Below are 16583 nucleotides of genomic sequence, written 5' to 3'. Positions count from 1 at the left end.
AAAAAAATTTTTTTAATGGTTTTATTTCTTCAGTAACTAATGAGACTAAATGTTTTCCCAGGTGTTTTGGTATTCGGTTTATATTTTATCTCATATAAACTGTTAAGTTTCTCCTTTTGTTTAAACTGCTTGATGTACCACAACTAAAAGCACAAGTGATAAAAGATTAGTAAGTTGTGTATCACTAGGATTAAAATTTTATGCTTCAAAATGTCATCAGAAGGTGAAAAAATTGTTCTGCAAAATGAGACAAAGTTTGAAAATCATATAGGTAATAATAAATGGTATCAAATATTTAAAATATCTGTAACACATTTTAAAAGTTATTTTTAAATGGGCAAAAGGTTTGAATAGCTTTTCTAAAGAACATGTACAAATGGATGTTAAGCACATGAAAAGGTATTTGGCATAATTAGTCATTAGGAAGATGCAAGTTCAAAACACAAGATAGCACTTCCTAGTCACATGGTGCACACCTTCAATCTCAGCACTTAGGAGGCAGAGGTAGGAGGATCACTGTGAGCTTGAGGCCAGCCTGAGACTACATAGTACATTCCAGGTCAGCCTGGGCTAGAGTAAGATCCTACCTTGAAAACTACTTAAAAAAAAAGTGTAATAAAAACGAAGGCAGGGCTGGAGAGATGGCGCAGTGGTTAAAGGCACCAGCTTACGAAGCCTGGTGGCCTGGGTTTAATTTCCTGAGTTCAAGTTCCCAGTCCACATGTAAAGTTAGATGCACAGTGTGGCTGGCATGTGCATCTGGAGATGGTTTGCAGTGCAGAAGATCCTGGCACGCCCTCTGTCTCTCACTTTCTCCTCTTTTTCATAAATAAAAGAAGGCAGTCACAAGTATTGGGAGGGTTATGGAGAAGTGGGACTTTCATACATAGTTGTGGAATGTAAAATGGCGTATCTACTTTGGAACAGTAGGCTAGCTCTTCAGTTGTTAAATATAGAGTTGTCATAGGACCCTGAGTCTGTCTCTATATATGTCCTCAATAATGCAATCAAGCCCACATAAATGTTCTTAGTAGCATTATTCACAAGGCAGAAAAGAATGTCCATCATCTATCAACTGATAAGCAGATGTAATCTGTACAGAACCTGGGTGAACCTTGAAAGCCTCATTCTAAGTACAAGTGGTCAGTCACAAAAGGCCACATACTGTGAGTCTATGCATATGAAATGTTCTAGGCAGGTAAAGCTGTTAAGATAGAAACTAGATGATGGTTTTCTGGGGCTGGGGCAGAGCTGGGTGAGGGAGCTAGTGGACGATAAGTGCTCGTGGTAACAGGATTTCTTTTGGGGGTGATGGCAGTGTTGTTCAGCTATACTGTGATCATTGCATAAATCTGTAAATATACTACAAAATACTTTTAATCTTTAAGTAGCTGGACTCTGTGCTACTTATACATCATTAATACAGTTCATAAAAAAGAAACTGTTGACAGATTTACCTTTCTGTAAGTTCACCTCTTGCTCATATACATGATTATGGATAGCAAGAATAGGCATGATTCGTACACGCGTGTGTACATACATGTGCACATACAGATGTGTTAAAGAACAGTGTATTTGGGGCTGGAGAGATGAGAGATGGTGCAGCAGTTAAAGGCAAACCCTGACAGTCGGGGTTCAGTTTCTTCAGTACTCACATAAAACCCGATGCACAGTTTCGTAAGTGTCTAAAGTTCATTTGCAATGACAGGAGACCCTGGTGCACCAAGTATTTTTTTTTTATTCTTTTTTTAAAAATTATTTATTTATTTATTTGAGAGCGACAGACACAGAAAGACAGAAAGAGAGAGAATGGGCGCGCCAGGGCCTCCAACCTCTGCAAACGAACTCCAGACGCGTGTGCCCCCTTGTGCATCTGGCTAATGTGGGACCTCGGGAACCGAGCCTCGAACCGGGGTCCTTAGGCTTCACAGGCAAGCGCTTAACCGCTAAGCCATCTCTCCAGCCCGAGTATTTTTAATAAAAGAACAGAAGGGCTGGAGAGATGGCTTAGCTGTTAAGGTGCTTGCCTGCAAAGCCTAGGGACACAGTTTTGATTCCCCAGGACCTAGGTAAGCCACGTGCGTAAGGTAGCACATGTATCTGGATTTCATTTGCAGTGGCTGTAGGCTCTGGTGTGCCCACTCTTTCTATTTGCCTTTTCTTCTCTTTCAAATAAATAAAATATTTTTAAAAACAGTGGCATATTTTTGCTTAATTGATGTTTCCTAAGTACATATATCAGTATTTTATTTGTTTGCAAGCAGAGAGGGGGCTAGGTAGGTAGGTAGGTGGTGGGGTTGGGGGAAAGGCACCAGGGCCTCTAGCCCACTACAAATGAACTCCAGATGCACGTCATGCATCTGGCTTTACATGGGTACTGGGGCATTGAACCCGAGTCTTTAGGCTTTGCAGGCAAGCGTCTTAACTGCTGAGCCATCTCTCTAGTCCCACATAAATACTTGATAAATGCAAACACGCCAACACGATAACCTGCATACAAATGTTAGTTTAGCGATAGTGTCACATACAGGTTGTGGAGCTCATCACCTAAGTCTTGAGTTCTTTAGGTGCTGTGTCCCCATTACCATCTGTGTCATTCTTGTCATCATGTTCCATAAAATGAAGCTAACTTTTGCTTTCTTCTGTATTGTTGGGAAGCTCAAGTGAAAGTGAAAGAGCACCTTTGCAGTTACGTACACACCGTCCCTATGAGGACGGCGAGAGAAGGAGGGAGAGTGAGCGAGAGCGAGCATGTGTGTTAATATCGGTGTGAAGATGGCTGCTTACAATCCAGTATAAAGTTCTCTGTGTGCTCTTTGCACAGGAGTGAAGCACAAGTCTGTTTTGACGGCTGAGGACTGCTTTGAGTTAGGCAAAGTGGCGTACACAGAAGCGGATTACTACCACACAGAACTGTGGATGGAGCAAGCGCTAAAGCAGCTGGATGAAGGCGAGCTCTCTCCTATAGATAAAGTCTCCGTTTTAGATTATCTGAGCTATGCTGTATACCAACAAGGAGACCTGGATAAGGCACTCTTGCTCACAAAGAAGCTTCTGGAACTAGGTATGTTACTTGGTCCAAATTTAAGCAATAGCTACAGTGGTGATGGAGGGAGGTATGTGTGTGCCACCCAGCCATATACCGCGGTCCTTCTCATTAGACTCCAAGAGTGTTACCTGTTAGGCTCACTTGGTCTTCACTGTTTATTCTTAGAGTGCCTGGCAACTGCTTTTTCTCACAGTGCTACTAGAGTGGCTGTGTTCCTCTGTTCTCTATTTTCAAACTTGGATCTAACCTAGCTGACCAACTCAGTCACAAAGTAGTTACCATGTTGCCATAGTAAATACTAATCACTTTCCTTTGAAGGACATTATTTGTTGGATTTCACATTCAGATGTGATAGAAATACTTTGTTTGTTCTTCAAGGTAGGGTTTCAGTCTAATCCAGGCTAAGTTGGAATTCACTATGTAGTCCCAGGATGGCTTTGAACTTAGGGCGACCCTCCTGCCTCTGCCTCCTGAGTGCTAGGATCAAGGCCTGTGCCACCATGCCCAGTGATAGAAAAATTTTTATCCCTATTATTTTTTTAAAGATATTTATTTATTTGAGAGAGAGAATGAGAATGAGCATGCCAGGGCCTCCTGCCACTGCAAATGAACTGCAGATACATATACCACCTTGTGTATCTGCCTTTACATGGGTACTGGGAAATTGAATTCAGGTCCTTAGGCTTTGCAGGCAAGTGCCTTAACAGCTAAGCCATCTCTCCAGCCCACTTTTTTTTTTTTTAAGGGTGTCACTGTAGCCCAGGCTGGTCTGGAATTCATAGCACCCCTCCTACCTCTGTCTCCGAGTGCTGGAATTAAAGCTGTGCACCACCATGCCTGGCTTTTACACCTAGTGCTTTGAATAGAGATGGAATGTATGTCTCATTATTATTCAGGAACCATATGCCTCAGAATTACTTGGATACTCATTAGAAATGAAAAGTCCTTGATCTCTACCCAAGAAATAATCTTTTTTTTTTTTTAAATCTACCTAAGTCATATCTTTAGAAATGGAGTCCCAGAATAACTCAGGCAGCCTTTTGAGATATTATGAGGCTTGAACATTTTAAAAGGAATTATTTTTATGACTAGGAAGTATGAGCATGTTAGAAAAGACACTGCCTGCTGGGTGTGGTAGCACACATCTTTAATCCCAGCACTTGGGAGGCAGAGGGGTTAGGATTGCTGTGAGTTTGAGGCTAGCCTGGGTCTACAAAGAATTCCCGGTTAGCCTGGGCTAGACTGAGACCCTACCCTACCTCAAAAAAAAAAAAAAAAAAAAAAAAGACAGGTAAGTGTCACTGCTAGAAAAGATTAATTCATTTGTATTTGTAAGTGAACTTTTTTGATAATTGATTTCTTAGTTGAATGAATTAAAATACTATCTCAACCGTTTTCCAGTGAGTTTTACTGCTAATTCATATTTTATTCAATGAACAAAAATTATTAGTAGAGAAAAAAAGAAGAGTTATCCATAAACCAGATGGACAAATGTTTTTGTTTCATTGTAGTATATATATAATCCCTTCCTTGCATACATTTTACAAAAGTAAGCTTTCCTTGTCTATTCTTTTGGTCTTTTCTTTTTAAAATTTTATTTATTTTTTTATTTGAGAGCGACAGACACAGAGAGAAAGACAGATAGAGGGAGAAAGAGGGAATGGGCGTGCCAGGGCTTCCAGCCTCTGCAAACGAACTCCAGACGCGTGCGCCCCCTTGTGCGTCTGGCTAACGTGCGACCTGGGGAACCGAGCCTCGAACCGGGGTCCTTAGGCTTCACAGGCAAGCGCTTAACCGCTAAGCCATCTCTCCAGCCCTCTTTTGGTCTTTTGAAGTAGGGTCTCACTCCCAGGCTGGCGTTGAACTCACAACGTTCCTCCTCCTCCTGCCTCTTAACTTCTAGAAATGAAGGTATGTACCACACCCAGCTGTTAATTGTATATTGTAACATATGTTGTGAGCAGTTTCAGAAGTATTAGAAAAATTGTACAGATGAACAAAATTTCCTACACACTTTCATTAATGTCACATGTGAAGTCTCTACTTATCCTGCTTTCCAGTTTTTTGGTTTTTCTAGGTAGGCCTTCACTGTAGCCCAGGCTGACCTGGAATTCACTGTATATTCTCAGGGTGGTCTCGAACTCACGGTGATCCTCCTACATCTGCCTCTTAAGTGCTGGGATTGAAGGCGTGCACCACCATGCCCATCTTGCCTACTTTATTTTTATCTCAGTGTGGTTGTTTGGATTGGTTTTTCCCGGATGGGCGTATAATTCTCTTTTCTTTTACTAAAAGGTAGCTAAAAATCATCACTAGCAATTCTGAAGTAGTTAGTGGATTCTGGTTTATTTGAAAATTACATCTTTACTTCCTTTTTTCCTTCTTATGTAGAAATTTGGAGTTGAAATTTACTCAGTCCTCAGATGTAATCTCATGTGCATTTATAATCTGTAGTAAATGTGGTTTTTGAATTATGTATATTTTGTATTTGTCCTAGCGACTACTTTTCAATCTCAGAAGTCTTCCCCATTACTTAAAATAAGTAGCGGAATAAGACTTGAAGATTCATTTGACATCCAGTTGAATATAGTTCCTTGGGTTGATTAGTAAGTTCTCAAAGTAGAGGCAGTAATTGCTACCTTGAAATAAAAGGCTGTTTCTGTTTTTAGTAGGGTGACTATGTCCTGATTTCTTTGGGATAGGACTACTTTACATCTTATTGCTATGGCATAATATTTTTATTAGTGCTTTCTCAAAAGCATCTTTGCTTGGAAGATGAAGTGATGGCCTCTTGTTTGTGTTGCTGTGTTCTGATAGTTGAACAACTAGATGGTGACTCATGGGCATGCTTTGCTTCTCTTAACAGATCCTGAACACCAGAGAGCTAATGGTAACTTAAAATATTTTGAGTACATAATGGCTAAAGAAAAAGATACTAGTAAGTCTACTTCAGGCAACCAATCTGATCAGAAAGCCACCCCGAAGAAAAAAGGGATTGCTGTGGATTACCTGCCAGAGAGACAGAAGTACGAAATGCTGTGCCGTGGGGAGGGTATCAAAATGGTAAAGTGGAAAAGCCAATTGTAATGTGTATGAGTGTGCGCAAGTGTGTAATTAGTTCCATAGAGGAGCAGAGTTCTTCTGTGTTTAAGTCTATGCGATGAACACCGAAAGTGACTGTATAAAATAGTGTTACTTACTATGGACACCATACTTCTTCTGCTTCATTTGTTTCATAAGCTTGTTTGTTTAACAGATGTTCCAAAGACAAGTTACATGTTTTCGGAACATTTGTTAAACAAAATTGGACATAGGATTTAGTTTAGTCTGAGGACTTCTCAGAGTCTTTTTATGATAATGTGCATTATTGTGGGTATGATATGCATACCTGGAACCTTATTTTAAGAAAGCCTTAAAAAGAGTGCTGTATTGAATGTAGACATACATGAGTTAGTATGGGTAACAGTAAGTAATGTACGTCACTTCATTTTGATAGTCAGACTCATGGACTTCTATTCTAGCTTTTACTTTGGGAGCTCAGTGAGTGAATGCAAGGGTAATGATACTTCTGGACTCATTAAACTTGGGTGTCCATTTCTGAATACTTGGGTGTGTACGTTAGTCTGCTTTGTGTTGCTCCGACAAAACCTGAGATAACCAACTGGGGAGGAGAAAAGAGTTTGTTTGGCTCAGGTGCTTGGTCGGCCCTTGCTTGTGTCAAGGCAGTGTATCATGGAGAGGATCTAGTGGAAGAGCAGAACCACCTACCTCATGGAGCCCAGAAACACAGAGGGGAAGGGATTGGATTCCCACTGCTACCTTCAGGGACATACCTCAGTGATTTCCCATTAGGCCTTGTCTCCTTAAGTTCTGCCACCTCCAGCAATGCCAGAGGCTGGGGACTAATAGCATTTGGGGAATATTCTAGATCCAAACTGTAATATAAGGCTTAGGACTCAAATCAACTACAGACCATTATCATATCTTTGAAATTTCACAATTTACACAATAATATCAACTGTTTATTTTTTTTAAATCTTCTAATAATCCGAATCTTTAAAAAAAAAGTATTTTATTACACAGAGAGAGAGAATGAATATAGACACACCAGGGCTTCCAACCATTGCAAATGAACTCCAGACACGTTTGCCAACTTGTGCATCTGGCTTACATGGTTTCTGGGGAATCAAACCTGAGTCCTTTGGCTTTGCAGGCAAACACCTTAACTGCTAAGCCATATATCCGGCTCCATAATCAGAATCTTTGTTACCCTCAACCCATAAATAAGCCTGTAAAGTAGAACTATGTATACAAGCAGGAGTCTGATAACTTCCCAGTTTATTAATATGATCCATACATGTCAACTCTGTCCATGATTAGAGGAAAATCCCTTTTTTTTCAAATTGTTATATTCATCACTATACACGAGACTTGCTCGACATACAGCCATGGACTTGACTGCCATGAAGTGCATGGAGAATAGACCTGGATCATTACTTGTTACATAACAATTAAACAAATTGTATTATGGCCTCATAGTAATATGCTTGTTTAATCAAGAGAAGAAGAAGAAGCTGGTCATGGTAGCCCATGCCTGTAATCCCAGCACTAGGCAGGCTGACGGAAGTGTATAACTGTGCTTTCTAGGCCAGCTGGGCTAGAGTGAAACCCTGCCTCATAAAAAGGTCTGAGGCAATTGGGATCATGAGTTTAAGGCCAGCTCAGGCTAGAGGGAGTGCTTTTCTTTCTTTTTTTTTTCTTTAAGGGAAATTATATAAGAGTTTTCTCTCCCCCACCCCGCAAAGGAACAGCTATGCACTTGCTTGGCTGGCTGCCTTGTTTTTATGCTACTGTAGAAGCCCCTGCCATTTTAGTTTGTTTTTTCAGAAATACCCATGTTCACCTTTGCTGATATTATTATCATTACTTTTTTTTTTGTTTTTGTTTTTCAAGGTAGGGTTTCACTCTACCCCAGGCTGACCTGGAATTCACTATGTAGTCTCAGGGTGGCCTTGAACTCACAGTGATCTTCCTACCTCTGCCTCCCGAGTGCTGGGACTAAAGGCATGCGCCGTCATGCCAGCTTATTTTTATTAACTGTGAAGTATTTAGTAAAACCTGATTTAGTTTTGTAAGCTGCTTTTTCCTTTCAGACATTTTCTCATTTTCTGACCATTCTCCCTGTTTTCTTGGATGGTCAGAGCAATGCTAGGCCTGCATATCTTAGTTCCATAAACATTTAATTGTTCTTCCATGTTTAAAGCATTTGAAATTTATTTTGATGAAAGAATTTTTTTTTTAAACTACTTTTTCTTTGTCCATCTTTCCCTCAGAAAGTATTCTTTTCCTTTTTTTGGTGCTGGAGGTTGAACCTAGTCTCTCCCACATTCTAGGCAACTACTCTACTATTGAGCAACAGCCTGCCCTTAGAATAATTAATACAGTTTTAAAAATCCTAAAATTTCTGTTGGATGCAAAGTATTTGCAGGGCGTTTGTTTTGTGTGTTCTTCCAGAGATACTCTGTGTATATGCAAGCATTGTTGTTTATCTCCATAAGAATAGGTATTAAAATATCCTAATTTGCTTGTCTGTTTTTTTTAAACTTTATGGTTAGACTCCTCGGAGACAGAAGAAACTTTTTTGCCGCTACCATGATGGAAACCGGAATCCTAAATTTATTCTAGCTCCAGCCAAACAGGAGGATGAGTGGGACAAGCCTCGTATCGTTCGTTTCCATGATATTATTTCTGATGCAGAAATCGAGATTGTCAAAGATTTAGCAAAACCAAGGGTAAATTTTTTTCTTCTCAATATAGTTGTGTGTGTTTCCTTTGTAAGATAACCCAGACAGAGTAATTGAGCTAATAATTTCAGGTAGTTTTAATTATTATTGCCTCAACATATGGATTATTAAATATGGTTTATGTCCCAGTTATTGACACAAGTATCATTTCGCAGCTGGGCTTTAAAATGGTTTTTATTCTTCCTTACCATGTTTATGAATTTAAGACTCATTGTCACTGGAAAACCTTCCTCTGTATTTTGGATATCAGTTCACTTTTTTTCACCCTTGTATATTTTTAGTTGAAAGAATACTTGAAGTATTTTTATTCTCTTTGAGGCATGCTAATAGTAGAAAAAGTGGGCACAAACATCATGCTAATTTTTAAATGGTAATACAGTTTTCTAATTTTGGTCTATATTACTTAAGTGAAATAGATGACCAGCTGGGTGTGGTAGTACATGCCTTTAATCCCAGCACTTTGGAGGCAGAGGTATCTGGGTGAGCTCAGGTTAGCCTGGGCTAGATAAGACCCTACTTCAAAAATAAACAAAAAAGAATGAAAGAAAAATAGATGAAAGTGGATTTACCCTAATTCCATAAATTTAGTGTTCAGCCTAGAAACTAGTATGTGAGAATATGGGAAAGTCTACTCTTGCTGCCTTGGTCTCTTCCCCACCAGCTTGTTAAACAGTTTATCTTACTGATAGTAAAACATTAATTTGTCATTTTTGTAAAAAGATTGTTAAAGAAATGCTGCCCCCCCCTTTTTTTCTTATTGCACAGGGTTTGGCAATTTTCTGTAAAGGTCAGGATAAGTACGTTTGTTTTGTAGGCCATTTGGTCTCTGTTACAACTACTCAACTCTTCCACTGTAGTTTAAAAGCAGCCAAAGAATTAATATGTTCCTGAATGAGAGGGGCTACATTCCAATGCAATTCATTTGTGAAAACAGGTCACCTTGGGTTTGCTGACCTGATGCATCATCAAAGTTTGAAAAATCTGTATCTTTGTACTTAGATATATGTTTTACTGCTTTTCCAAATTGGTACTTTTTTGGTTTTTATCAAAGAAAAAACATATGATAAGTGCAAAAGGATGATCTTAGTTCATGCATGTTCTGTCCAGGAAGATTCTTAATAAGTCTACTGACAAAGTGCTACTTGTAATTATTTCACTTTTCAGTTTCTACCCTAGCCCTTTTTCTGTGGTACTTAACCTACCTTACTGGTGTATCTTGGTAGAATATTGTTTAAGAATTGATCTTTAAGTTTGAAGGCCTCAGTCTTCAAAGGAGAATCTTCAGTTGAGATTGTTTTTGACCAGTAAATTCACTGGCAATAAAAGTTCATACTCTTGTTAACTTCAGAATCATTCTCCCCATTTTTAAAATTAAACAAAGCTTGAAATCATCATCTTACCTGTCAGTTTTCCTCCTCTAAACCTTTAAGGTTTCTTTTCACCTGCCCTTTTATGTTACTTCGCTAAATGTTACAAAGCTGATACTTTGAAGGGAGAAAGAAATGACTTTAAACAAATTTCACTCTATTCATGCAGCACAAAAACAAGTAAAATATGTTTGTTTGTTTTTTTAATCACAAAAACCTAAAAAGAACCAATTGGCTTTCAAGGCTCAACACAAGGTGACTGGAAGGGTATAAAGTTATTTTCTCTCTTTACTACCCTCCTTTGTTAAAAAGCGAAGATAGATAAATGTCATTCATTTTTTGTCTTGTAATGCGACTATTGATGGTTGGCTTCACAGCTGAGGCGAGCCACCATTTCAAACCCAGTAACAGGAGACTTGGAGACGGTACATTACAGAATTAGCAAAAGGTAAGAGATATGTATGCTGCATATTTTGCCCTCTAATGAGTACTTTTAACATTCTACAGGAATTTTTTTATTCATTTTTCGGAAGTAGGTCATTTTCAGTCTCCAGCTCAAGTGGCCGCCTTATTCATAAGAAGAAAGCTCATGGCACAGACTGTGTGTTTCACAGGTTTTTTCAATTTGCCTAGAAGTTCTGTCTTTAATCTCTAATTAGTCGATTATGTTTAGGGAATTTAGTACTTTTTTTTTTTTTCGAGGTAGGGTCTCTGGCTCAGGCTGACTTGGAATTCACTGTGTATTCTCAGGGTGGCCTCAAAGTCATGGTGACCCTCCTACCTCTGCCTCCTGAGTGCTGGGAAGTACTTGGCATTTCTTAAAAGATATTTTATTTATTTATTTATTTGGGGGAGAGAGAGAAAAGGGTAAATTTATTTATATATACAGAGAAGAAGAGAGAGAGGGAGGGAGAAAGAGAAAGAGAATGGGCACACCAGGGCCTCTAGCTACTGCAAACAAATTTCAAACATGCACCACCTTGTGCATCTGGCTTACATGGATGCTATGGAATCGAACCTGGGTCCTTAAGCTTTGTAGGCAAGTGCCTTAACCACTAAGCTATCACTCCAGCCCCCTTCCCCTCTTTTAAGTATTCATGTGGGGGAGAGAGACAGATAGGGTACTTGGTATTTTTAAAATCAGGTGTCAGGTACTCAGGAAATTGCTGGCAGTTTTCTTTGTCCCCTTGTTTCCAAAGTAGGGGAGCGCAGCAGTCCATGTAATGTGGCACCAGCTTTGCCTCTGCCATTCCCTGCACTCATGAGCACCGAGTAACTCACATCATCCCTGTCCATGACTATTGGCATTTGTGCTTTGGAGAAATCTATTCTGTGGGATTGTTTTATTTAAAAAAAAACAACAAAAACTTGCTGACTGAAAAGCTGGCATTGGCAAGAGCAGTTATGCCTGGGAGCTCAGACAGCTCCCAACTGCAGGAACTTTGTTCACTTCCGAGCTCAGCCTTCCAGAACTGTGTAGGAGCTGCTGGCTCTTACTTTGTAAAGACTGAAAACAGTTTTGAACCGATGCACTTAAAGAGACTTTTAATCTTTTCTAAAACACTGAAGAACATGAAACTTCTAGGCTCGGGAAAGATCCTGTGAAACCCTGCTGTAAGCCCTTCACATACAGCGTTAGCTGATTTTTCTTTAAAAAAAAAAGTGAAAGGACAATAAATTTATGAAAAAATTATGTCAGCCCATTTTTCTCTTGATCTAGAAGTGGCTATTCTAACTGCCACCTTTTTAAACATTTTGCTGATTTCAAACCACTATCTGCCATCCAGACCAATCTGAATCCTTCCAATCACCTGTGGCTTGGCAAAACAAAACAGAACAAACCTAGATGAACAAGAGCAAAAGTGCCTGCTACTGGAGTGTAAGTCCTGTCCTTTCTCTTTTTTTCTTTTTTTTGTAGCTGAGCCGAGCTACAGTACATGACCCTGAGACTGGAAAATTGACCACAGCACAGTACAGAGTTTCCAAGAGGTAAGGGAGAAATGGAGAGAACTGTAGTCATGTTAGGTCATTCTTTCTTGATCTTACTTTCATAAATCGTGTGCTATGGTTGCTAAGACAACCTAGGATGTCAGGTGCAGTATTTGATACTGTGCTTGTGATTTCACAGTAAAACAATAAACACATAGTTATGGGCCAGCTAATAAACATTTCACAATGTAATAATTTACTAGGTTGAGGCTCCCCAAATGCTAACTCATAAATGGAGTGTCTCATATTGAAGGAAGTGCAGCTCCCAAAGGGTTTTCACAGAGCAAGGCCTAATGTAGACTCTGCTATATAGCAAGAGTTTAAAAATATTTGAGTCACCTACAATTGTAAAATAAATGCCCTGAATGACTATATAACAAAATCTTTGCAAGTCAGTTTCATGTACCTTGCTTTTAACAGTGTTTCAGAAGAATCAAAGTTACTAATCCAAAGGTGTAGCAATTAATTTAAAAATAAATATAAGCCCCATCCATCTTATTAGGAACATTTAAATATATTTTCATTTTTTGTGTGTTTGATAGTGATTGTTAACAATTGCTTAGATTAATGTGTATTGATAATTTTAATAACCAAATGTGAAGATTTTTTTCAAGGTAACTTCTTTTAAAAATGTTATTGCTGGGTGTGGTGGCGCACACCTGTAATCTCAGCACTCAGGAGGCAGAGGTAGGAGGATTGCCGTGAGTTCGAGGCCATCCTGAGACTCCATAGTGAATTCCAGGTCAGCCTGGGCTAGAGTGAGACCCTACCTCGAAAAACAAGACAAAACAAAATATTGTTATTTATAAATAAAGAGAGAATGGAAGTGCCAGGGCCTCTTGCTGCTACAAATTCCAAACACATGTGCCACTTTGTGCATCTGGTTTTCTTTGGGTACTGAGGAATCGTACCTGGGCTAGCAGGCTTTAATTGCTGAGCTATCTGCCCAGCCCATGAAAATATTACTACAGTGCTGATACTTGAACCTACACTCCTGTGCTTGCTAGGCAATCACATGACCACTGAGCTGTATCCCCAGCCTAATGTATAACCCATGCCGGCCTCAAATTTGTGACCCTCCTGCCTTATCCTCACTGGCATGTGCCACCTGGTGACATTTGAGTCAGATAATGCTTTATTGTTGAAGGCTGTTTTCAGTGTGTTTAACAGCATCTCTGGCATCCACTAGATGTCCCTAGTATCCTTCCTCCAGTTGTGACAATTAAAAAATGTTTTCAGACATTGCTCAATGTCCCCTGGTAAGAAAACTTGCACTGTCACCTTCAGACTGAGTCCCTCCCACTCGGATTCTCAGATTTTGAGAATCATTGATTTAGAAAAAAATGTAATGAAAGTAAAAATTCCAGGAAAGGGAAAGAATGAAATAAAATTTCCAAGTATTAGACAGTTTTGTTCATGTCCTTTTACTTTATTTATTTATTTTTTGGGGGGGGGTCAGATAGAGAATGGGCATGCCACAGCCTCTGACCACTGCAAACAAACTCTAGATGCATTTGCAAACCTTGTGCATCTGGATTATGTGGGTCCTAGGGAATCGAACCTAGGTCCCTTGGCTTTGCAGGCAGGTGCCTTAACTGATAAGCCATCTCTCCAGCCCATTCATGTCTTTTAAATTTTTTTCTATTTATTCATTTGCAAGCAGAGAGAGAATATGGGTGCACCGGGCATCTGGCTGCTGCAAAAAAACCTCTAGATGCATGTGCCACATTGCGCATCTGGCTTTATGTGGATACTGGCGAATTGAACTTAGGTTGTTAGATCTTTCAGGCAAAGTGCCTTAACCACTGAGCCATTTCTCCAAACACTGTTCATGTGTTTTTTAAGCAGACAATGGGAGGCATCAAATTATTGTGGTATTTAGATTCTACTAAATACATTTAAAAAGTAATCTTTGGTCCTGGAGAGATGGCTTAGCAGTTAAGATGCTTGCCTGCAAAGCCAAAGGACCGAAGTTCAATTCCCCAATACCCATGTAAACCAGATGCACAAGGTGGTGCGTACATGTGGAGTTTGTTTGCAGCAGCTGGAGGCCCTGGCGTGCCTATTCTTTTCTTCTTAATTATAATTTTTTTTTAAAGGTAATCTTTTCCAGAGATTACCAGTGTTTGTTGTAGAAGAATGAAATAATTTGAAACTATTAAAGTTATGGTGAAAATTTCAGTTGGCAACTAAAAACTTGTGCAAAGGAATGCATAGATTTTTTTAGTTTTTCGAGGTAGGGTTTCACTCTGGTCCAGGCTAACCTGAAATTCACTATGTAGTCTCAGGGTGACCTTGAATTCATGGTGATTCTCTTACCTCTGCCTCCCAAGTGCTGGGTTTAAAGGTGTGCACCAACACGCCAGGCTTAGTTTTTTTTTTTTTTTTTGAGATAAGGTTTTGTTTTATAGCCCAAGCTGACCTGGAATTCACTATGTAGTCTCAGGGTGGTCTTGAACTCATGGCGATCCTCCTACCTTTGCCCCTACCTCTGCTGGGATTGAAGGTGTGCGTGCCACCACCATGCCTGGTGGAATGTAGATTTAAATAACTACTTTAGGAGGCATCTGTACAATGTAGAAGATTATTATGACAAATCCTGGCAGAAGTACTCCACAAAGTCTGCACTGAATGCATGGGTCAACATTGCCTTACATTATTTTAGGTGAAGTCATTGTTCTTCATAGGGTATCGTTAAACACAATCTGCATGTACATATTCTGGTTTTGTAGCTGTCTCTGTCCAGTACCACAGCTTGCCCTCTTGGGCCAGTATGAGTAGAAGAGAAAGGAGGGAGGGGGGGGAAAGAAATAATTGCACACTGGGGCCTTTCAGCCACTGTGAATGAACTCCAGATGCGTGCACCCCCTTGTGGTGTATGTGCAACATTGCACACTTGCGTCACTGCATCTGTGTGGGACCTGGAGATTCAAACATGTGTTCTTAGGCTTTGCAGGCAAGCACCTTAACCACTAAGCCATCTCTCTAGCCCCAGATACTTCTAGATTTTTTTACTGTATTTATTTGAGAGAGAGAGAAGGGTGTGTCAGGGCGTCTAGCCACTGCAAACAAAATCTAGACACTTGTGCCACCTTATGTATCTGGCTTTAGTGGGTCCTGGGAAATTGAACCTGGGTCTCTTGGCTTTGCAGGAAAGCTCCTTAACTGCTAAGCCATCTCTCCAACACTCAGATATTGGTGTGTCTATGTGCAGGTATAAGGAGAGTATCCCTGGAATGAAGGTCTTAATGATTCATTTCAGTGGCAGGTCAAAGAATTATCTGTGACATGTTTCAGGAGAGAGGAGCAGATCAGAGGCTCCTTGCTGTCGTTTCTTCAAAGACCAAAAGATGCCATAATGTGAGGTACAGTGCTCCAAATCCTCTCAGAAAACATGAAAATTTATATTTGCCATAGTGTGGTTCTTGATTTAATCATCAGAGCAGTTGTCCTTAAGGAACACTAATAGATGGGAACCATTTGAAGAAACTAATTTGGGTAAATATGTTCTGAGACATGATTTATAATGCTTCTGAGCATTGTAATTAATCTCAATTTCAAGGGAAGACTAATTTTCCATTCTGTTACTGAACCTTAATTATATCTATAAAAACAGTTTAATTTGGTGTTGTCTTATATGCCTGTAAGCCCAGCTTGTGGGGATAGAGGCCAAGGATCATGTGAGTTCAAGGTCAGCCTGGAGTTTATAGTGAGACTGTGCCTCAAAAAAATGACAAAACCTATAAAGCTATTAACATTTTCAGAGATTCCTGCATTTTTTAGATATTTTTATTATCATAAAATTAATGTTTAAGATCTCTAGCTTTGTGTTCCAGGAAGCACTGGAAACAAAATTGATGAAATGTTTTGGAGAATAGTTTTTGCCAGTTTTCTCTATATAAAATGGACCTTATAAAGGAATATCCAGCCAATCGAAGCATTGGACTCTTGCCAACTCAGAATAACTTCCTCTTGAAAGGGATCCTGCAAACATCTATTTTCTTCAAGTATTTCTAGATGTTCCAGACTTAAAATATTCAAGTTTTCTACTGCATAATTGTAGAGAAACTTGTTTAGAAAGAAGCATTTCAAAGTAAAAAAGATTGACAACTCAAACTAATCAAGGGAATTTTCCACATGAACTATCATTTATATTTTAGCCATTAAAGTGTTTTTACTAAATAAAGACTATGTCAAAATATTTCTTACTCATCAATAGAAATCTGAATTTTTTGCTGTGGTGCTGGTGATTGGACCAACAGCCTCACTTGTCCCAGGCAGTCACTATACTCCCAAGCTATGTCCCCAGTCCACTTTTTTGGTTTTTCAAGGTATGGTCTTGCTCTAGCCCAGGCTGACCTGGAATGCAGTCTC

The 16583-nt window shown here is 39.5% G+C and overlaps 1 protein-coding gene across 2 annotated transcripts in view; it reads left to right on the top strand.

Annotated features, from left to right (window-relative positions):
- Positions 1-16583, top strand: part of P4ha1 (prolyl 4-hydroxylase subunit alpha 1) — a 67733-nt gene that overhangs the window by 27973 nt on the left and 23177 nt on the right. The window contains exons 6-9 of one of the 2 annotated variants that reach the window (XM_045137501.1): positions 2825-3064; positions 5916-6112; positions 8665-8841; positions 12139-12209. In XM_045137501.1, coding sequence (XP_044993436.1) covers positions 2825-3064; positions 5916-6112; positions 8665-8841; positions 12139-12209 — 685 coding nt within the window. Of the gene's footprint in view, positions 1-2824; positions 3065-5915; positions 6113-8664; positions 8842-10597; positions 10669-12138; positions 12210-16583 lie in introns of both variants that reach the window. The other variant, XM_045137500.1, reaches the window with a different exon arrangement.

The sequence above is a fragment of the Jaculus jaculus genome, chromosome 18 (assembly GCF_020740685.1).
Source record: "Jaculus jaculus isolate mJacJac1 chromosome 18, mJacJac1.mat.Y.cur, whole genome shotgun sequence".
In the NCBI taxonomy this organism is placed as follows: Eukaryota; Metazoa; Chordata; class Mammalia; order Rodentia; family Dipodidae; genus Jaculus; species Jaculus jaculus.
This window is presented reverse-complemented; position numbering and strand designations above follow the sequence as displayed.